This window comes from Chelonoidis abingdonii, chromosome 1 (genome assembly GCF_003597395.2).
Source record: "Chelonoidis abingdonii isolate Lonesome George chromosome 1, CheloAbing_2.0, whole genome shotgun sequence".
NCBI lineage: Eukaryota > Metazoa > Chordata > Testudines > Testudinidae > Chelonoidis > Chelonoidis abingdonii.
The window spans coordinates 118639475-118661579 of NC_133769.1; the positions used below are offsets into that span (position 1 = coordinate 118639475).

A 22105-nucleotide genomic window follows, 5' to 3' on the forward strand; every position below is an offset into this window, starting at 1 on the left:
AATTTGGTCCACTGCATCCTTAGGGAATCAGCCCAGTCTACTTCTGCATTCTTTTCCACCCATTTTGCCCTCTTCTGCCATTTTGTTGCTCCTTTTTTAGCCTGGGCCTCTTACTGGAGACTTATTACAGCTTATTTCTGTCTCCCTTTCTTTAAAGCCAGCTGAACATACCCAATGCTCTTCCTCTATGGTAAGACCAAAAATACAGACCACCTTCACAGCTTCTGTGATAGTCGTCCTCTCACACTCCTTTATTCTCTTCCCCTGATCATGGGTTTTTTCCTCCAAGCCCAGCCTAGTTATCTCTGCATGAACCTGCTGTGTTGTGTATTTGTGTAAGTCTGGTGTTCACATGAGCTGCAAATATGCTACATGTGTGTATTTCTCATGCATCCTGAGTTTTCCTTTGGTCAAGTTATTTGTTGTCCAACCTTCTAATGAATTGCCAAGAGAGAACAAGAACTGTTAAGATTTCTTGTTAGCAGCTAACTTTCTATATCATTTTGACATTGGATTGATTTGCAATGTGATTTCAAATCCAAATTTACTATAAAGGTCTGGGGCTCTGAATCTCTGATGAGCTGAGATGATGTAGTAGTGAAGTTTAAATTTACCTGTTGTATAAGAAGAGGATAAGCAATAATGATCAAAAACTAACTACACAGCCTTTGAGAGCTACATTTAAAAACCTCATACCATCAGAGGCGTATTAAACCCATTCTCTGTGTGCAGCCATGTAGAACTTCCTTGCTTTGTCAGAGATAAGCACATCAGAGAGCTGCTGGAAAATGAGAATATAGCAAGCAAGGAGGAATCTATTCAGACTGGCCAAGCAGTTGTCACCTGGTCTTACACTGTCCAGCTCCCCAAGTAAACATAACAAACGTGGAAGATGTAAGCAAAAATTCCCTAATTTATGCACTGCCATAATAGGTACAATTAGGCCCTACCCACACACAAGTAAAATTTTAAATAATTGGCCTTAACTCTCCTTTGAATTCAGTTTATTAGAGGAAATTTGTCCAGAGGGCTTACATGGGATGAGAGTGGTAGACACAGCACAATGTTTCTCTGAGATTCTAGCTTGAAGTGTAAGTAGCCACATACCATTGCAACTCACATGCTGGAGCGGAGGGTCAGCTGTGAAGTGGTTGAAACCCTTCTGGAAGCAAAGACTACAAACAACTGACTGGATAAAGGAATAGACACATGCACAGGGCCTCTGGTCACTGCACCTTAAAACTAGAATTTTTTCTACTAATCTCAGAAATATAGATCCAAGTAGTTTCGACAGCTTGGATTTCATGAGGAATGGAAATGCAAGCAGATGCTGCTTATTTTGAGCTATAATAGGAAATCCAAAAGCTCTGTTCTCTCCTGGTTTATACAGTGGTGACTAGTTACGAAGGAGTGATCTGCACTGTTTCTGAGTCCTGAAGGTTACTCTCTCGCTAGTTTGGTGCTTGGCATCAAGCTCTTGACTTTGCAGCAGGAAAGGGAGGTGGTATCTGTGTACTTCTCTGGCAGAGTGAGTAGGAGGATGTTAAGATTCTCTCCCTATATAGCACAGGGTTATGTTCCCACAGCATTTCCAATAGAAACTATTGTCTACATATATTTAGCACAATATTTTCAGGGGAGTTGGGGGCAAAATGAACTGGGAACTCTGTAACTTTGTTCTGCACAATTCCCTCAAGCAGAGTGATTGTCTCACCTTGAGCTAGGCAGCAGGGTTCATTACACAAGCTAAGGCAAGGCAACTGACCCCTTTTTGTTCGGGAAGCTGTTGCCCGAGCATATGTGAAGCATGAAGAATGTCAAAGCTGGTTGCAGGCCCTGGGGGAAATGCTTAGGGACAAGGCTGAGCAGTGAGAAAAGCAGAGGCCAGCAGAGAGACTATTTAAAAATACTCCCGGCCTGAGCACTAGCTGTCAAGCCAAAATTTTAAAAAAATACAGGGCAGTGCATAGGCTGTGGGAAATACAGAGGGGTCATGAGAAAGACAAAGGGCCCAGAGCTCAGGACTGTGAATGCGCAGTGCAGAGAACAAAAAACACAGCCATGCCACTGCGGAGATGGGAAGGCTGATCCTGAGACTCAAGCACTGTTAAGAACTTGGCTCAGTGGCAGCACATGCTATGTGGGACCTCCAAGCTTCAAAGCAGACTTGGGACCTGCCAGAGTTCCCCTGGAAGAGGAGGCTAAGTGGATACTTAGTGCCAGATTAACCAGGGCAGCTGGATGAGGCACATTATGTAGTAGCTTCAGAGACAACTCTTAAAAGAAAACTGTATTTTTCCCCCACTGTCTAATTGTGACTTCTTGACCACTGTAATTACAGAGGGGAACTGAGGACTCTTTGAGGAAGATATTGTCAGGAAAACTATTCCACTACCTTTAAGACCTTGATCATGAGTTCAGGGACCCTCACTAAGGAACCCAAAGGAAGGGGTTTATGAGAGCTTGCAAAGCTCCACTAGGGAATGCTGAAATCCAGAGAACCTTTAGGATAGCACCACAGCCTTGGGATAGAAGGCAGGTTAGACCAGCATCAATCCATCTGAGCTGCTGGGCCTAGTGCAATACCAGAGAGCTTTAACAACGAAAGAAAACAGTGCAGTGAGCTCTTCCTACGTAGTGTTGTCTGTAACCCAGGATCTTTGTTCCTCATCTGCTGTTATAACTACTGCCTCTGTGCCAATGGGTTCCAGAATGCAGAGGAAAACTCGCGCATCTCAATCACCTTTTTCCGACTCTTCCGCGTGATGCGTCTTGTGAAGCTCCTGAGCCGTGGGGAGGGCATCCGGACGTTGCTTTGGACTTTCATCAAGTCCTTCCAGGTATTCCTTCACTTATCACTAAGCAGACATGCCTGGAAAGAGGTATTTATGCTCTTTTTTGCCTTTCAAAGAGAGATTTTCATGCTGGCAGGATGGGCCTTAAGCACAAAAGGCAAAATTTTCTCCTATGCAGGCCAGCACATCGTTTAAGTGGGACTTCAGTGGTGCAACGGCCTCATGTTGGCCTTCTGCGCAGTGGTGAGTTCTACCTAGATGGCCTAGGTAACTCCTTGGGTCCTATACACACTTGGCATCTCATGGGACATGCTGGTCTCTGCTTCAAACCAAAGTGAAAGGCAATTCAGTCATGAAACCATGGCCCTGATTGCTTTATAATCATTAAGATCCCTAGCATTTTGTAAAAGAGAAGGGATATTGACTGCCATACATTGGCCTAATTCTGACTCAGGTAATTACATTCTGCCCACAGCTCCCTTAAAATTCTGTCTGCGGTTTCAGAGATATTCTGTATCCATGTTTTAGGTGAAATTCACTCATGTGCAGAGGGCCAGCGTAAGGCTCTGTGCACACTGAAATCTCATTAATCTCATAGCCTTTGTGCTCCCTCTCTCCACAAGGGTAATTTGCCCTTTCTGCCCCAAAGTGTGGTGTAATCAGAGGTGAAAGTAAACTGGTATGGGCCAGTACAGCGTACCAGTAAGAAAATGGCCTCTGGTATGGGCCAGTACACAGCCAATATTAAAGTGCTGCTGTGACCGCTAGGGCTGCTGATGGCGGGGGGGCAAAAGGGGAAACTGCCCTGGGGCCCAGCAAATTGAGAGACCCTTTAAATTGCTGCTAGAGCCCTGGGCAGTGCAGGCGAGGCACTGCTGAAGGGCTGGCTGGGGGAGTCTGGCCCCAGCCTCGCCCCTTCTGGGGGCCCAGAGTGCCCCTCGACCTTGCCCAGGAGCCACCTGCCACCCTGCGTACCGGTAAGTCCTTTTAATTTACTTTCACCTCTGAGTGTAATGTAGCTGTAACTTGTTAAACAGCCGTTGCCTTTTCACCCCAGAGCTAGCTGTATTTCAATGGGAGGTAAAGTGGTCTAGGGTTTGTAAAGCACTTTGAGATAATTCAGAGTGAGGTGAGACATAAAGGCAAAGTGGTATGGTTATTAACCTATTGCACCACAGCAAGAAGTGAAGCGGACACTCCTAACTGAGTCAGATCTGCAATCTAAGGTATGAGAGTAAACAAAGTGGGTGAGGAGAGGGGGACCATGAAGCATAAGAATGATCATCTCTGACAGAAGCAAATAAGGAGACATCCACTCATTTGAAATAATGGTTTCAAACAGTTGCTGAGGTTAGCCAAGTTCCAGTTACTAATGAAGCCCAGCATATTTCTGCATTTCACAGATGTTTGACATAGACTTATTGGGCCAGCACAATCTGATACTAACAGGTCTAGCTTCTGAGGAAGTGTCTGGGCCAAATATAGGAGTGATGTAAATGGTGGTCTAAATTAAATATCAGTGTAAGGTGGTCAGACAATGTGGTCTAAATAGGTAAAAAAGTAGCATGTACCAATGTGTGATTTGGCGAGTGTGCAAATGAGTGTAACACACAAGCCAAGCAATTCACCAGAAGCTGAAAGAGAAAGCAGATTTCCCTATACCCGCACACCCATAGGTGCCAACTCCGTAGGTGCTCCGGGGCTGGAGCACCCACGAGGAGAAGTTCCACACACCCCCGCCCAGCTCATCTCCGCCTCTGCTCCACCTCCGCCTCCTCCCCCGAGCGCGCCGCATGCCCCCTTTCCCCCACTCCTCCACCACTTGCACCATGAAACAGCTGTTTCGCGTGGCTAGGACGGAGGGGGGAGGAGCAGGAACACAGCACACTTAGGGAAGAGGCGAGGCCCAGGCGGGGATTGGGGAAAGAGTCCAATGGGGCAGGGAGGGGGCAGAGTTGGAGCAGGGACTTTGGGAAACGGGTTGGAATGGGGGCGGGGCACCACCAAGCTGGTGTAAATGACTCATTTTGTCCACTCACTGAATGCCAAATTGGTACAAGTCACACTACCACTTAGAAGGCTTTCACCCATTTTTCTGACCAACTCATACCTGTAACCTACCCCACCACTTCCATCACTGCTAACTTTGGTTCACTGTGTGAGCAGCTCCAATGGGAACTTTGTTGGCAAGGTGGATAGGAAGGAGATTCACTGACACAGCCCAGTCATCACTAACTCAGGAAACAGAATGAAATTTTCAAATTCTGGTTGCCCCTCTGTCTTAGCAACAGTTCCTTTCAGTTCTGAGATCAGCTCTTCCCTCCCCAGGCCAGAAGGGATGAGAATGAGGGAGATGTGTTTGCAGCTTGGGTAACCAGACCCCACTACCTTTAATCTAGTCAGCACAGCTAAAAATAGCAGTGACATTGCAGCAGCACAGGCTTCAGCATGGGCTAGCAACATGCGTCTGTATCTGGGGTCCCAGGCAGTCTGAAACGGCCCATGCAGAACCCAAGGCCTCCACATCTTCACCTATTTTTAGCTGTGATAGCTAGATTAAAACTAACATAGCAAAGCTTACCCAAGCTGCAGTCACACCTCCAGCTACAATGTAGACATACCCTGGTGGGAAAAGGAGTGCCTCTCTGAGGCCTTCTTGGCTGCAGAGTCACTCTGAAGCACAGCTGAAGGGTGATGGGAGGAAGTCAATCGAGAAGGCAGAGTGCGAAGACTAAAAATAGCCATTGCTAAGAGCTCTCTGTTCAGCCAGTTCCACTGTCAAATCTGAATTTCGGTGATTTTTTTCTCTGGGATTGTGCATTTTTCTGTGTCTCAGAATATGCCCAAGAAATGTCCTGACTCATCCAGGACAGCCTGATATTCATCAGCTGTCCCATGTTGTGGGAGTTCAGATCCCCTCCACCCGCCCACCATTGCTGTGATTAGTGCTGTACCGGTGGAGCTGCATGTTGATCAGAGAAGTGGTCTTATGTTGTGGGAAACCAGTCAGCAAAGGTTCCACATTGTGAGGCATCAACACAGACCAGAATGGATAATTTGGGTAGAAGAAAGAAGTATGGATGTTGAGAGCAAGGTAAGGGAGTGAGAACCAAGAGGAAAGAGCAGTGAAATCAAGGAGAGGCATAGCTGAAGGGGAAGTAAACCCCAGAGAGTGGAACCAGAGGGAAGTGAGGGAATCTTGGAGGATAAGGGAGAGAGGAAAAAACAGAGGGGAATGGAGTAAGTAGGAAAACATAAGGAGAGAATTAGAAGGGTCACTTGCTGGTGGATTCTCTGCAGCTTGAGGTCTTCAAACCACAATTTGAAGACTTCAATAACTCGGTCATAGGTTAGGGGTTTGTTATAGAAGTGAATGGGTAGGGTTCTGTGGCCTGCTTTGTGCAAGAGGTCAGACTAGATGATCATATTGGTCCCTTCTGACCTATGAGTCTATGAGTCTATGATTAAGAGAGGAGGGTAGAGAAGGAAGCCTTCTACTATCTCTTCTAAAGATATAAGAGCTTTTAGGAGCTTGGCCTGTTGGGTCGCTAACTGGACGTTGCCCCTGGACCACTTTTGGGGTCTCAGCTACCCCCAAGTCCATAACCTTGATTTGACCCATAAGGACTCTCTCCAAATTTACAGACCCAAATTCCAGTTTGCTTTACCTCCAATGCAGCCTGGAAGTACCACAGGGATTAATTTGCCCATTAGATTAGTAGAACACCAAAGATTTCCCTTCCTTCTGTTCCATTTTGATGTTTTAGATGGATTGTTTAACAGTAAATGCAAAAGATCTAAGGTTTAAATCCTGTTTTAAGATTCTAGTTTACTTGTGGCCAAATCCAACAGTCCTTACTGTGTCAAAACACTTGTGGAAATCAGCTCTAAATAAGGACTGCAGGATTGGGCCCTAATGAAACATAGGGGTAAACTTAAAATTTACAAATGAAATTCAAATAACAATACAAAATTCTGGACCAGACACTCCCAAAAGAGAAGGTGTTCAGTACCCAAACCAGGGTCAGTATCCAAATTTTGCAGATGGCTCTAAGATCTATAAAATGGACCAAACCAAAATCTCAGATTGCAACACTCCCAAACTTTGAGGTGTTCAGACTCGGGATGGACATCTGAATTCTGTGGCTTGAGACCATCTCTGCTAAATATCTTTAAAAAACAAGAAGGTGGAAAATCAGTTTCTCTTTTAGGGCCGGACTGTTATGCTTATAAGCACACAGATATTTTTTCAGGGGAAAAGGCAATATGCTGTGTTTATTGAAGATATAACAATTAGCATATGCATTCAATCACACTACACAGACACTGTTCCACCAGTCGATGTTATAGTTACTCTCCAGAGTCCGGATCTAGTGGCCAGTTAGGTTGATCACGGGTAGGCCATTCCTTTCTGCTATTCAAAAAGGGTGGTAGGCAGGATATGGTCACATCATACACCAATACATTTAATACATGCTACATTATTATTATTTTGATTTCAAATTATACAAAATACAAACATAACTGAGGAAGCTGTGGACACGCAGCATCTCACGGGGCAGGTCTCCTACTTACAAGCCAGCACCAGCTATCAGGATTTTGCACTTTCTTTTTAACAGCTGATCACAGACACAGAACGCATCTCCGACACCATCATAGATACCTAACTCAGAGCAGGGAATGTAGCTCATGCTGCTTTTCGTGCTTATGATATCATCAGCTGGAGCAGGAGAAGCCTTGAACTTTGGTCTTGGCACTTGACGCACTTCTCATTTCACCAAAGTAGCTGCAGAATGTCACACTAAAGAGCATCACTTGCTGCTAATATCAGGGTGATGCTAATTACAAGTTTTCTACATTTGGAAGACAAGCAGACATCAGACCTAATTCTGATCTTACTTTCATTGGTGTACAGCAGAGCGATTCCACTGATGTCTGTGGATTTACGCTAGTGTAAGTGAAAGCATAATTGGGCCTATCTTGTTTTAGGTGGTACAATGGCTGTATTTGAGGCACCTTGGTGAAATTAGATGTGGATCAGTAGAGGCATCTAGTGGTCAAATGGATAAATTGCAGACCTTAATAGATTTTGGACTGACACTGTTCTCCTCAGGACATCTTGATAAAGCAGGGCTCCAGTAGAATATGCCTGACTCCAGCATGCCAAGTTATCTGCTTAATTGATACCATATGTTCTGTTATTTTTTTCTCCAGGCTCTCCCCTATGTGGCTCTTTTAATAGTCATGCTGTTCTTCATCTATGCGGTGATTGGAATGCAGGTAGGTGATCCTCAAGAGCTATGTTATCTTTCACACAAGAGATTCTTGGGAGGATAGTTGCACAAGAAGTCACCAGATCATTTTCCGGTTCTACATGTAGCTCCTCTCCTAGCCATATAGTGAGGCATTTAGGAAGCTGAGCTCAGACAGTAAGCCTGGGTCAATTCAGAAAACATTGACTGGGTTTGCACTGCCATCAGGACTTGACAACCACACCAGCCAAACCAAACAAAAACATTATGTAGGAGACCACAGAGTATACACTAAAAAGAACATCACAGTCACCCAACCTCCCAAAGGAGTGTCCCTACAGCTGTATCAAAGGTGGTTTACTGGCTTGCTGATTGTCACACAGCAATCAGTTCAAATGGCTCCTGGTCATGGTGGTGATCAGGCCTGATTATTCTCTCACCCCACTTTCACATTGGTGTAACTCCATTGACTTCAACAGAGTTACTCATGATTTACACTGGTGTAAGTAAAAGTATGACCCGACCCAACATCTCAACGCTTTACTTGTGCCAATTCCTCATGAAGCTACATCAGTACTATACTGTATTCCGCTTACGAAAACAAATTTGGAACCAGCATGAGCATTAATCTATGCAAATGACTGATACTGTGTGCAGACAAGTGGAAAAAACTATTGATGTCCACACAGTGTGTGACTGTCCCAGCTATACGTTGCATTCCTGCCTCACTTACTGGTGATGATTTTTCATGCTAAACTTTACTTTCCACTTACTAGTTAATCAAAGGTCTCAGAACAACTACCAGACCATCAGAGGTTAGAGATTAAAAAAAAAAATAAAGGAATGGTGTATTACTTCCAAAGGTCTTTCCCCATTCCACAGTTCTTATTCTTCATGATGGAGCCAGAAATAGTTAGAAAGAACGTAAGAAAGATTAGGCAAAAAGTCATCTGATCTGCTATGCCTCATGTTTTTTTTATTTTTATCATAACCCCAATTTACCACCTTTTCACTGTCTACTCTAGTCTCCTCTTTCTCAAGAAACAAAGCTTGGTATCTCTTGAATTAATTTAGACTGTCTCTGTTGCCTCCTCAGTAACTCTGTCTATTTAGCTCTCCAATTAGAGTGGTCACCTTTAAAAACTTTCCAGTTTTGCCTTTATTAATCTAACTAGCTAATGTTACCAAGATATCCCTAGTATTCCCTATACAGTATAGGGAACAATTTGGGAAAACTGCACTAATGTTACCTAGCTGCTACTACTACCATTTAATGATGACCTCTGTGTGCCTATCTGTCTATAGTACCTCAAATGAGCCTGTCAGTGTAATATCTGGGTGCATGATCCAATAATTCTATTATCTTTTGTGAGAAATAGTTATGCCTGACTTTCCAATTTAATCCTAATTTTAGATTCAATCCCCTGTTTTTAACCATCTCAGCAGTGGGAAAGCCAGATGTCTATCAGTTGTGTCGATCCCTTTCCAAATTCCAAAGACCTCTGCTAGGTCACCTTCTAGTCTCTGCTTTTCCAGTGAGAAGCCCAAGTCTTTCATCATTCAGACCCGTTATAATGTTCGTTGTCGTATACTGTGCCAAAGGAAATAACGTAATTACAGGTAGTTGGTTTGCACTTATGCCCCCCGGTTTGTGTGCTGTCCTGAGCCTGCCAAAGTAGAGTTCTTGAAGAAAACCTTCAGTATCTCACAGTTGAGCAGCTCACTTGAAAGCCTAAATGACAATGTCATTAGCATGACAATACTTTGACAATGACATAAGGATTTCCCATAAAAAGAAGACCTATCAGTTCATCTTAGCTACCTCTCTGACATGAAGTATAACAATATTCAAGCCTCACTACCTAACATGCCCAAGTGGAAAAATACAAATTGATGCTGATGGATGAAGCTACCAATCTGATGATAGCCCAAGAGGCACTGTCTGGAAAGGATAAGAGGGAGGAACCTCCTCCTGCATCTTCCTCTACTTGCAGCTCTTCCCTCACGCTCCATTTCATTGCTGAGTAGTGTAGCAAGCCTGTACTAACACTTCCAGTGCCTTATATGAGTTGAAGCTGAGTAGTTAAAAGGAAATCAGACTCTTCCAACAGGGAAACTCTCTCATGTACTGTCTCCTGAAAGGAAAAATATGGGCTGTCTCAACTCAAGCTGCCTCTGAGTATTTGAGCTGTCCTCCCATGACAGTTACTCCCAGCGCCTCCTCAGTGCAGCTGGGGCTGTCACAGCCCACCAGAGAGAGGTGGGATCTGAACCAGGAGAAGCCCAAAGGACTCTTGAAGAGCATTCTATTTAAAGATGGCCCTTCTGAGATGGAACTGATTCCCTGTAATTCTCTCTGTACTTCTCTCCTTCTATTTATTTTTTAATTACTGAGGATTTTTGGGTGCAAAGAGGATATTTGTTCCTCCAAAGCTGCTTGGTTCTTGCTACTCATTCTGGCTATGAGGTTACAACACTCTGTCCATTCAATCAGCATCATGATGATGTCAGATGGGGAATAAAGAGCCCTGAAGATGAAGTTCTAAGAGAACTTTCTGGCCTGGCAAGGCTTCCTCAGCTCTTGGCAGTAGTGGCTGTGAAAATTAAAGCTGTACAAGATGCTTTCAAGGAAGCCTGAAACTGTCTGAACTCTCCTGCCTTTGGGTTTCATTACACACTCAAAACCCAGACCCTGCTCATCTAAGAGTTGCTGAGGATTGTGGGCTGGATTCTGTGATCTGACTAAGCTGAGCTTGGTGCAAAACTGGTGGAGTTGGTGAGGAGCAAAGATAGCTTTAACGCACCTTTACGCTCGTCCAGTTTTGGGAACCTAATGCCAGTCTCCTTCAATCCTAAGGATGACCCACAGCCAGTCTGCTCCCCTGTGTAACTCAGAGCAGCATAAAGAATAGGGGAGGATGAATCCACATGGGCTGCACCTGAAGAAAATGTTTGTGCAAGCCCTAGCAAAGCAAAATTTCAGATTCCCTCAGCTCTGATAAATACCAAGGTTCAAGTACAAGTACATTCACTGAGGAGGATGCGCTTTAATAAGTGGACTGTGTAGTGCCCAGCTTCATCCCTGATCTAACTCCACTGAAGTGAATGGGGATGCACCTTCGTTTTTTTTTCCAAGTTTTTAATCGGTGGCTCTTAAACCTTTCTGTGCTTGTATCACAGACCACTACTTAATCCTTAAGACAGTAATTTTGTGGTAGACATCTGGCTTCCTCAACATGCTCCCATGCCTTCCCTGCAGGTACTAGAATGACTGATTTCCTAAGAAGTACCATTAGGACAGTAATGTATTAGGGAAAGAGGAGGGAAATGAAGTCAGTTTGGTACGATGGGGCTGGCTGCTTAGTTACGTTTCCCCCTTGTATGTTTGTGCTGTTTATTTCTTCTCCTTACATGTAGGACTTTGCGCTTACTAGTGCTGCATTTGTCTGCATTGCCTATAGCCCTGACTTGAATCTCTACAGGTCGCTCTGCAGTTTGTCTCTCTGTGTTTACTTCCTCCCTGGCTTCAGCGTTGTCAGCAGCTATGATTAAGTTGAATTTTACACCCAAAAAGCCCCAATCAAACAAAAACACACAAAGAAAGAAACTTGTTAATAGGTTTCCCTGTCTGTATAGCAGCCCAAACACATGCATACAAGGGAGTTCTGGCAGGCATCCAAAGAAGCCATTAAAACTTCCTAGCATGGCAGGACCTCATATTGTTTCAATGATGAAAGCTTCGCCTCTCGGATGGCAGTAACTCCACGGAGGAGCTGAGCTCCACAGATCAGAATTGAAGAACCTCTGCTTTAAAATATATTTCAAGGCTTCTGATAGGTTTTCTCTCTCAGTAACTGTCACTCTGCATGCTTTGCCCTCTTCCTCCCCCCACCCTCCTTGTCTTCTGATTTCTCCTTTTCCTCATCTTGCCATACCCTCTTTACATGCTGTATTCTCTCTCTTTCCCCTGCCCTCCCTCTGGATAGCAGTTCTGCTCTCTTTTCTCCCTATTCACTGCCTGAGGTGCTCCTGGTTAGCCATCGCAGGATTCACTAGCACTGCAAGTATTACTCAGAAAAAGTCTGATCCTGAACTCATTGAAATCAATGGAAAGATTCCCATTGCCTTCATTTTTGATCAGGGTCAAGCACCAAGTCCTGTGTGTCCTTGTGCTCTCCTTAATCATACTTCTCATTGACTTCAATGGGAGTTTTGGCCCAAGTAAGGACTGCAGGATTCAGACCATAGGTTTTTTTTATACTTGCCCCTGTCCCAGTGTCCATGCAGCCAGGGCAGGTTCTACAGTTTTCGCCGCCCCAAACAGCGGCCGAATTGCTGCTGGACAGCGGGGGCAGTCCCTGTGCCCTTAGGGCGGCAGGCACGTTTCCCCAGCAGCGGCAATTCGGTGGCAGCTTCTATGTTTAGCTGAAGCCGCCACAGACAGCTGAACATAGAAGCTACTGGCGAATTGCCACCATCGCGGAAATGCACCTGACGCCCTAAAGGCGCACGGACTGCCCCTGCTGTCCGCGGCAGCAATTCAGTGTGCTGCTTTGGGGTGAAAACCCAGGGACTGCCGCCCCTTGCAGAATGCCGCCCCAAGCACTAGCTTGGAATGCTGGTGCCTGGAGCCGGCCCTGCATGGAGCAGTGCTGGTTTGGGGCAGAACTATTTTGAAGCAACCACACTCAGGACACCCAGCAGCCATGGTTGCACCATTGCATTCTGGGATTCCTGAAACACCTAACTCAAAGCATCAAGCACTGTCACTATATACCGTTGGGGTAAATTCCAAATGTGAGGCACTACACTGTACTAGGGCACAGCTGTTGTGTGCAGATGCAAGGCATCTTACAGACACTGGGAGCTCATGGCAGTCCAGATAGTGCTCTGTTGCAGTGCTTTTTCTCCTAGTGCAGACCGAGCCTCTGGAAAGCCAGTGAAGGAAAGAAAAATTGCAGCCTCTCCTCACTCATTATTTTTCTTTCCACTGAAAACATCCAGTCTGAGTGCACACTGAAATGAGATCCCCATGTCACATATTCATGGCACATGCAATAATGAATGGTTAGTTAAGTTAATGGTATATTAGAATGTGCCTCTTGTTTCTGTGGGGTGCTTTTTCAGTGATATAGCACAAACAGGAGGAGCAGTAGCACATTTTGGAAACCATCAGGAAACATCTTGTAAGAAGGGGGAAGGCTCAAGTGCTCTCAATCACTAAGATGCAAGGAACTACAGCTGACAAGAATGTTTTGGGGGCTACAAGGCTAAATTGACAAGACCTCTGCTTTTTGCTAGGTGTTTGGTAAAATTGCTCTGAATGATACCTCGCATATAAACCGCAACAACAACTTTCAGACGTTCCCTCAAGCTGTGCTGCTACTCTTCAGGTGGGTGTCTCGGAGCTTTGGACTGTGAGGGTGACTTTGTGCATCTGGACGTATCTTCTCCATTTTTACCATATCTTGATCATGAGATGACTAGAAATACAGTGTCCCAAATCCAGAACCTATGATTTTCTATTTTAGGGAAGACCGTTGGTCCACCTGGCCTGATATCCTACCGCCAGCAATGGCCAATACTTGATATGTCAGAGTAAGGCAACACCCCCACACCACAAATTCATATATCCAGTTGTTCAGTGGGCTACATGTGGGGCAGGAGAATTATTTCCTTCCCCCTGAGGTGACCAGTTACACACTGAAGCATCAAATCTGATCACCCCAGCTGAACCACAAATATTGATATTGATCACAAAACCGTCGATTCTTTTAAACCAACCAAAGCATTTGGCTCTCTGACCTTCTGCAGCAGGAAGGGGAACCTTTAACACAGTGTTCAAGTGGTTCCCTTAAATGTACAGAACATAATTGCCTTCTTGGAACTTACCAGTGGCCCATGCAGTCTAGGATTCTGTCCCTGACAGTGGCACTGTTTCAGAGAAAAACCTAAAACTCCCACGATGGAAAATACTCTGCCACAGGGGGAAATTTCTTGACCCAGTTGTTGATCAGCTGATATCCTGAAATATGCTATTTCAATGTACACATCTTACTTCATCCACTAGGACCCCCAGATCTTTCTCCCACTAAGGGTTCAGCCAGTATACAGCATCCAAAGGCCTGACGAGACTCCCCCCAGAACCTCCACTACCTGTCCAGGTTATTTATTGCTGCTTTGGCAGTCTGTCCCTTTCCCTCACTCCCTTGTGGAGTATGTATTCAGAATGGGATGCCAAACACCAATCAGGGCACTGTTCCTTGCTCAGTTTGACACATCATCCCTCCCCTAACTGGTGTTTGGAACCCAGCTCTGGCTATCTGTGTCAGGCAGGGCATAGAGTGCTGAGGAGGGGACCTACTGAAGGAAAGAGTTTGCAGGGGTATAGCACTCTTACATTGTCTGCAGGTTTACAGGGAGTGAGGACAGGGGAAATGGGCAGCTCAGGAGAGGACAGGGAAGAAAAGGATGAGGGAACGCAAATGGGAGAAGCAAAATGCTGATCTCCTTCCAGCCCTATACACTCTCCTTCTAGCCCCACAAAAATCTCCTCATGCATCTGGTCAGAAAATGGCAGCCCCATAGTCATGGTATACAAAAGCAGGTGCTCCAGTAATGGATAACATGACAATAGCAACAAAGCTAGAAGGAGAGGAACATGCCAGTTCATGTTAAACCTGTCCCATCACCTATTGTATGTAGGCCATTACTTCAGTGGGAGCAGGAGAGGGCTCTTCATGTGCTAACTGCTGCTTCCCTTTTGAAGTGGTCACTGTTGACTTCACTTCCCCACTCTCAAGTATCCCTTTATGCCCAGGTGTGCCACTGGTGAAGGCTGGCAGGAAATCATGCTTGCGTGTCTGCCAGACAATAAGTGCGATCCTGATTCAGAACCAACCAACTCTCCTGAAGGCGACCATTCCTGTGGGAGCAACTTTTCCATCTTTTATTTCATCAGCTTCTACATGCTCTGTGCCTTCTTGGTGAGTCAGCATAAGCACAAATGGTACTGGCCTGTGACTGCCCACTAACCCCTTACTTCCCTGAGCACTGACACTGTGTAGCAGAAACTTGATCTCATACATGGAAAATCTGGTACACGTCCACCATGGCCTCACATGACAGTGATAATTGATCCCCACAGTTCATGCTCAGGAGCCTCTCTCTAGACCAAGCTCAACAGCCAGTCACAACATAAACAAGGACACCCCCCATCAGAAGAACAAATTAGTGGCCTGAGGTCTGAAGTGAGGCCACCAGTGCCTCACTCCCACCTTCCCTCCTGCCTTCCATCTGTTTTTTATCCACTGCTGCTATTACTGTGAAAACAGCACATCCCACTTGCATCTGCTCCGTCCTGGCAGTGCAGTTCTCCTGGTATTACGCAGTACTGCAGCACACACTGTGCAGCTGGCCGTTAGAGCTCCAAACACCCTCCTAGAACGTCTACAATATTTTTAAACCATTTGGCTCAATGCCAGTAAATGACTCCAACTCTCCCCCCAAGGGAAAAAAAATCCAGGCCCTTCCCAGGAAAAAGCCTATATAAATACGTAGGCCTTGCAGCATGTCCAAAAGCTCAGCAAACATGGGCTTCATCAATCAGTTGTAGGGAGCAAGATTTGAGGGGCCCTTGCCGAGAATGTCTTGCCTCCAACACCTTCCCATTTAAATCAAGAGTCTCTGCTTATCTCACTTAACATGGTGTCACTTTTGAGAAGAGAGACAGTCAAACCACACAGGGCCAGGCTTCGGATGCAAACTGGAAGCCAAGTAAAGTCTGGTGTTCCATGCCTCCTCTTTTATATCACCTTTGTCTTTGTTTGCAGATTATCAATCTTTTTGTAGCTGTTATTATGGATAACTTTGACTACTTGACACGGGACTGGTCCATTCTGGGGCCACATCACCTTGATGAGTTTAAAAGGATCTGGGCAGAGTATGACCCTGAAGCCAAGTAAGTGACCAGGCCTGAACTTTAGAACATGCTAACTTCTGGTGCACAGTCTCTATTCTCTCAAAAGTCTGGCTTCCCAGACCCAATGCAGTGGGGTGGAATCTTCTCATGGCAGGAAGCAAATCCAGCTGTCTGTAAATCTCTGTGAAAACTCTGAAAACGAAGCAGAAGCTGAAACCTCCCCCATCTCTCCACATGTGACTCAGATGGAGAAGCAGCCTGTTCCAGGATATGTGAACAGGAGAAAGTCTAGTAAATGGTCTGCTTTTTTTCCCAGCTGCATATAATTTTAAATTGTGCATAGCTTGGAAAAATATAGGCCATTTATTAGATTAATAAACAGGCCAGTGGGGAATATGCATTAAGAAGGAGGCTGGTTGAGTGGATTGGTACACTAGATCACATGCTGTAGTACTGAGTCCCAGCCTGTGACATGGCCAGTCTGACCCTTCTTGGGTAGCCATGGAAACAGGTCTTTGAGCCCTTATAAGAGCTGGACTCTGTTACTTTTATGCCTTCTGCTCTGCATCCCATATTTGGCTCACACCAAAGTTGCAGCATTCATTCTTTGTGTTTCCATGTGTCATCCACATGCCAGCCGCAGCCTGCATCACTGCATAAATGCATTGCATATGGAGGGCCAAATTCTCCCCTCTGTTCCACCCCTGCAACTCCACTGACGTTCATAAGTTTGCACAAGAGCAACTGATAGGAGAATTTGGCCCACAGACACCAACATGGCTAAGTCTGAAACACTCTTGGGCCTGATGCTCATTTACACTAGATCTCTTTAAGCCACTCTGATAGTGTAAAGGGGTGTAACATGGGTGTAAATTACTTGGCTCTGACAAAGAGATCATGAGTTCAAAACTCATTGGATTCATAGCTAATTCTGGCTGTGCAGCATTTGGGGCTGTGTCACATTGTTGGAAATGACATTTAAGCAGAGGTCCCTTTTGGCCATCCCTCGTGACTGTCCAAAGCAATTTTCATTAAAGATAAGAGAAAACCTCAGTCCTGGAATAAACATTCCATTTGCGAATAAAACAGGCCCTCGTATCCAAGGCATGGTGACATGGGGAGTTATTTCAGAATAGCCGTTCCTGAGAAACTATCCCTGGCTAACCTCATGTGTGGACGCTTTTACTCTTGAATTAGCTTAATCCACTTGGTTTAAGATAATTTTGAATAGGGCACTCTTATTTCCAGAGAGCATTCACACATGGAGTTAATCGGAAATAGTTAACCTTTTTGAAATTCACATTCTTCTTTATTTCAGATTAATTCGCATGTGTAAACAAGCCCCAGGACTGTTTGTACATAGGGTTAGCCATATGTTGCTGGAGCCGTATGACAAATATCACCTGTAAGGATCCACCTGTGAATGGTCTCTGTTTCTCAATCCTGTCTGTATGTCCATGCCACTCCCTGCCTGCCTGAGATTCTAGCTCTGGTTGTGCCAACTCCTGTCCCTTCCCCGTTTGAGTTTTTCACTTTTGATGACCCATTTACAAAATTTGGAAGGCCAAATTGCAGCTTTCAAAATGGGTGTATGGAGGCGTTAAGGGACTGGATTCTTTGCATTGCCCACTGGCCACAGAGACAGATAGGAGCATAAACAAGAATTGAAGGATGGTGGATCGGGGTTGTGACTGAGACAGAGCACCAGGAAAAGAGAAACCTTGTGAAGTTGCCTGGGTCACAAGGCCAGCCCTGTCTTCAATGGTATTTACTAAGGCCAATGTTTTCAAAGGTGACCACTGATTTTGGATGATCCAATATTTTGCATGCCCACAGTATCAGGTTGGGCACCCAGAAACTGAGGCACTGAAATCCATGGCCAATTTTGCAAATATTGGCCTAAGTATATAATGATTGTTGTGTTTTCTTACACATTCAAACTAGTAGGAGCTAACTCATGGCTGTGCAAGGCTGGAGAGATACTCTTAGTATAAGAGGCGCTGAATAAAGCCACCTGCTATGTCATGTTAACACACAGTGGTTCTGGCAATCTCATATATGTTTCTAACAGCATCTGCTCTCAGGCCCTCTCCAGATGGATTCGGCAGGCCCTTATATCACTGATATTGTATTTCTTCCCCAGGGGACGGATCAAACACCTGGACGTGGTGACGTTGCTCCGGCGGATTCAGCCTCCGCTGGGCTTTGGGAAGCTCTGTCCTCATCGAGTGGCTTGCAAAGTAAGACAGTGCAGTTGGGGGGAGGTTGGAGGAGGGAAGAACATCTCAGAGGAAGCACAGATATAACAAATTACAGCTTCATTTACTGATCATCTAGAGCGTAGGTTCTGGGGAATTATCTGGTAAACACTGCTTGCTGCTTTATTAGCATCTAGTCAGGCCATTTGTTAGCCTATATTATAGATTCCTTGCTAGAGTTTGCAGACTCCCTGGCACAGGAATCATCAGGTATACATAGTGGTAGATGCTACAGACATATTAGCTAGGGAAACAGTCAGGTAGGCTATAAAGACCCATCTGAGGAGGTCTGCTGCCCCCTAATGGGGAAGACAGGAATAGTATGTGTTTACTCTGAACCCTGTATACTGTAATTCTATCCCCTGGCCTAAGAGGGGAGAACCTTCCCCAGGGCTCTTCTGTTGGGAGACGGCAGGCAGTTTCTAGTTGCACTCAGTGCCCTGGTGGGAATCCATTAGCCATATCAAGCCACTGTGTGAATAATAAAGCTCTTGGATAACTGTAGCCCTCAAATATGAATGATGTATGCATGCAGTAGAGACAGATAAATAGATAAGATAGATATGGTCTCTGAAAGGTAGACAGAAATATCAGGGGAGAGGAATTAGCTTTTAGATTTTTCTTCGTACCTAATGCACCTAGGATGAGTTATCATTCCTTAAATAATTTCTGCAGACTAAAAGCAGTATTACCTACATATTGAAATAAGAGAAGGGGAGGGGAAAGGGAGGAGAGTCTGTGTGTGAAAATTTCCTCCTCAGCTCCTTAGTTAAAAGCTTCCAGTCATCAGAAAGGATTTTCCCTTGTGAAGGATCTGTTTCTAGCCTTTGTGTTTCCTTTCTCTTCTATGGACAGATTTGTCCTTCTCCAGAGACTTATAAAGTTTACATGTTCCTCTTATAGCTGGTTGTTGTCAGTCTTAGAATATAACAAGGCTTTGGGCAGAAATACATTACTTTTTGTGGCTGCAACCAGACCACTTCAGCCTGTTATTTTGCCAGATTTCGCATGCTAAGCAGTGTCTGGTTGAATCCGTGAAACCCAGGAACTGCAGAAAGTGGAGCTGGGGAGTCAGCAGCTGGCATTTTTCCCTCCCAAGTCAGCACTGAACCATGCCCATTGTGGAGGTGTTGGGGGCAAAGTGTTAATGAAAGTGCCATCTTTAAGATAAAATGTAAAATCAAGGCTCTTGTGTCATTATAGATCACCTGGCACAAGGGGAAGGATGTTAATTCCAGTTTATCATCCACATTCTGATTTAGACAGATATAGTCTGCCTCACTAAAATTCTCCATGCAGTTGCAGTAGGACATGATATTAACTCCATGTCCTAAAAGGCGGTGGAGTTTCTGTGATCTGTTAAACAGCTCTGCACCAGAGGTAGCTACGTTTCAGTGGTGGGCAAAGTGATTCCTTACAGATTGCAAAGGACTTCACAATCATTCGGAATTAAAGATGCCATGTAAATGTAAAATGTTGCTTCTACAGTAATAAATACCAGTTTGTGTAGATGCATTGTGGGTACATGCCCACTTGCTACTGGGGAAAGTTGAGAGAGAAATTATGTCCGAGCCTGGAAAGGGCTATCCACATTGAGGTACTGTAGTATCTGCCTCTGGGCAAACACATTCTACCGTTACGATGGTATGAAGCATCCTTTCCTATCTGTGTAACCAAGCACACGGACTGCGTCTGAATTGGTGGGAGGGGTGATAAGTCTGGAGAGTGGTGTGAGGGCAGGAGAAAAAACATTTTATTGAGTAGTGTGTGCTGACTGCATGATTGTTCTGTTTCTTTTCCCTACCCCATAGCGCCTAGTCTCTATGAATATGCCACTGAACAGTGATGGGACTGTCATGTTTAATGCCACCCTCTTTGCATTGGTCAGAACAGCACTGAGGATCAAAACTGAAGGTAACCCACTCAGGCTGCGACTCCTAATCTCAAAGAATGTATATGACGCATGTGCTTTTTTTTCATGCATGTGACTGCATGTGCTGACTGGGAGCGTAGATGGATGACACCTATACTGAAATTTACTGGGTCTGAAAATGACATATGGAGATCACACGCATAAAACGATTCCAGCTATTCACTTTGAGTGTGTGGTACGGGAAGCAAATGTAAATGTGTAGAAAGGAATAATACCCAGGAGGAACAGTACAATGTTTCTAGTTAAATGTCATCCAGGCAACTGGTACCTTTGTAGTTTCATGCCTGATTATTAGTCATTTTCCTAAAATTCCCGCTTAGATGATCTTGCAAGTAAAGCTGCAGCTCTAGTGAATGCTCAGATAATGGTCAGGAAAAGAGGGGAGAAGGTGGTATATATGCCAAAGCTGTAAATCTGCACCTTCAGAGGGCAGCAAATAGGCTCTGGGGTAGCAGCCTGAAATCACTGACCACTCTAGGATGGAGAAAAGATGCTACCAAAGAACAATCACTGGCCAGTCCAAAGGGCTAGACCCTCAGCCCTTTGCACTGCAGGGCAGAAGGTGAGCTGCCATAAAGGACAGCTGAGGAGATTCCTTATGTCGGGGAACCCAACCATGGCATGGAGCTGGTCTGGCCATATAAACACCACCCAGTACTGGCCTCCCTAGCTGTCAGAGATGTCCCTTGAATCCTCCTGAGAGATTTCGATAGAACTTTCCTGGCAGTATCTGCAATCCCCTGCCAAAAGTTTCTTGGGATGGCAGCCTTATTTCTTCCTCTGCCGTAGGATACTTTCTCACACCAGTCAGCGATAATTTAGGCTGGCACCACTGCAGTACATAGGCTAGCAGCATACCGGCCCAAGCTGCTTCAGGATGCCATCAACAGCTATGCTCTCTGTGCCCTTGTTACCCACAGGAGGGAGATATCAGCTAAAATCACTGTTGCCTGTGGACAGTGGTGCCAGTGTTCAGTGCCATTGCCCTATACTTATAGTTTCATGCAGCCGAGCAATTCCCTCTTCACTTCTGTCACCCGGGTAGGCCACTCTCCGCGTGACTGGTGCTATGAGTGGCGCGGTGCACAAGCACTCCGAAGCAGAAGTGGCAGTAAGCAGGTCTTGTTTAAATCTTTAGGGGAGCCAGGGAAGGCAGTTCTGAATCATAATTTTCACTTTCCATTGTGACTATACTGACAATGGTAACTCTGTGTTTTATTGCCTCTTCTAATACGGCACCGCACAACACCACAGAGAAGTTGGTGCCTACTCAGCTGAGCCTGCCTATGCCGCACACAAGGACGGTTGCTGTCCCGGCACCGACATCTCAACCACCTATGACTATGCATACGGTGCCACACCAATCGGCACTGACCGACCCTATGGCACCCGTGCCACACCCCGCGCTATATATTCCAGCTCCTTCTACCTTGGCACCACAGTTTATTCATTCCAGCAATTTGCTAATCTCGCCAATTCCACGTTCTCCATTACTTGGTACTGATCCCTCACCAGGACCATCGACACAGCTCCGACAGCTATCCGCTATTTCCTCTCATATTTCTAGTGATGAGGACGACGAAGTGGAGAGAGTTTTTTCACCATACCATTCCTCCCCTTTTCTCACTCCTACTAGCATGGGACCAAGGAGAGCAAGGTCCTCATAATCCAGGGACTTACCACCCTGGTATGGACTCCCATGGATGGAAACACCCATGGTCTTCCCTTAACAATGGCATTATTGGAACCAATGGGGGCCCTACAGCAGGCACCACAGTAGCTGGTACAGCTCACGTAGAGGCGACATTAGATCTCCTCCTATACTCGTCCATAGTTCTGTGACAGATGGACAGGAGCAACCTGCAACAGTGCATGCAGATGAGGAGGTACCTGAACCTTCCCCAAATAATAATAATTCATCCACCTCAGTGGAAGAGGCTATTATG

General features: G+C 45.3%; 1 protein-coding gene across 16 annotated transcripts in view; it reads left to right on the forward strand.

The window, feature by feature from the left end:
- Positions 1-22105, forward strand: part of CACNA1C (calcium voltage-gated channel subunit alpha1 C) — a 766858-nt gene that overhangs the window by 719043 nt on the left and 25710 nt on the right. For 10 of the 16 annotated variants that reach the window (XM_075069531.1, XM_032796362.2, XM_075069488.1 and 7 more), the window contains 8 exons: positions 158-190; positions 2712-2840; positions 8010-8075; positions 13349-13440; positions 14868-15033; positions 15880-16007; positions 18112-18208; positions 20038-20140. In XM_075069531.1, the coding sequence (XP_074925632.1) occupies positions 158-190; positions 2712-2840; positions 8010-8075; positions 13349-13440; positions 14868-15033; positions 15880-16007; positions 18112-18208; positions 20038-20140 (814 nt within the window). The remainder of the gene's footprint in view (positions 1-157; positions 191-2711; positions 2841-8009; positions 8076-13348; positions 13441-14867; positions 15034-15879; positions 16008-18111; positions 18209-20037; positions 20141-22105) is intronic. The other 6 variants (XM_032796370.2, XM_075069498.1, XM_075069502.1 and 3 more) reach the window with 1 other exon arrangement.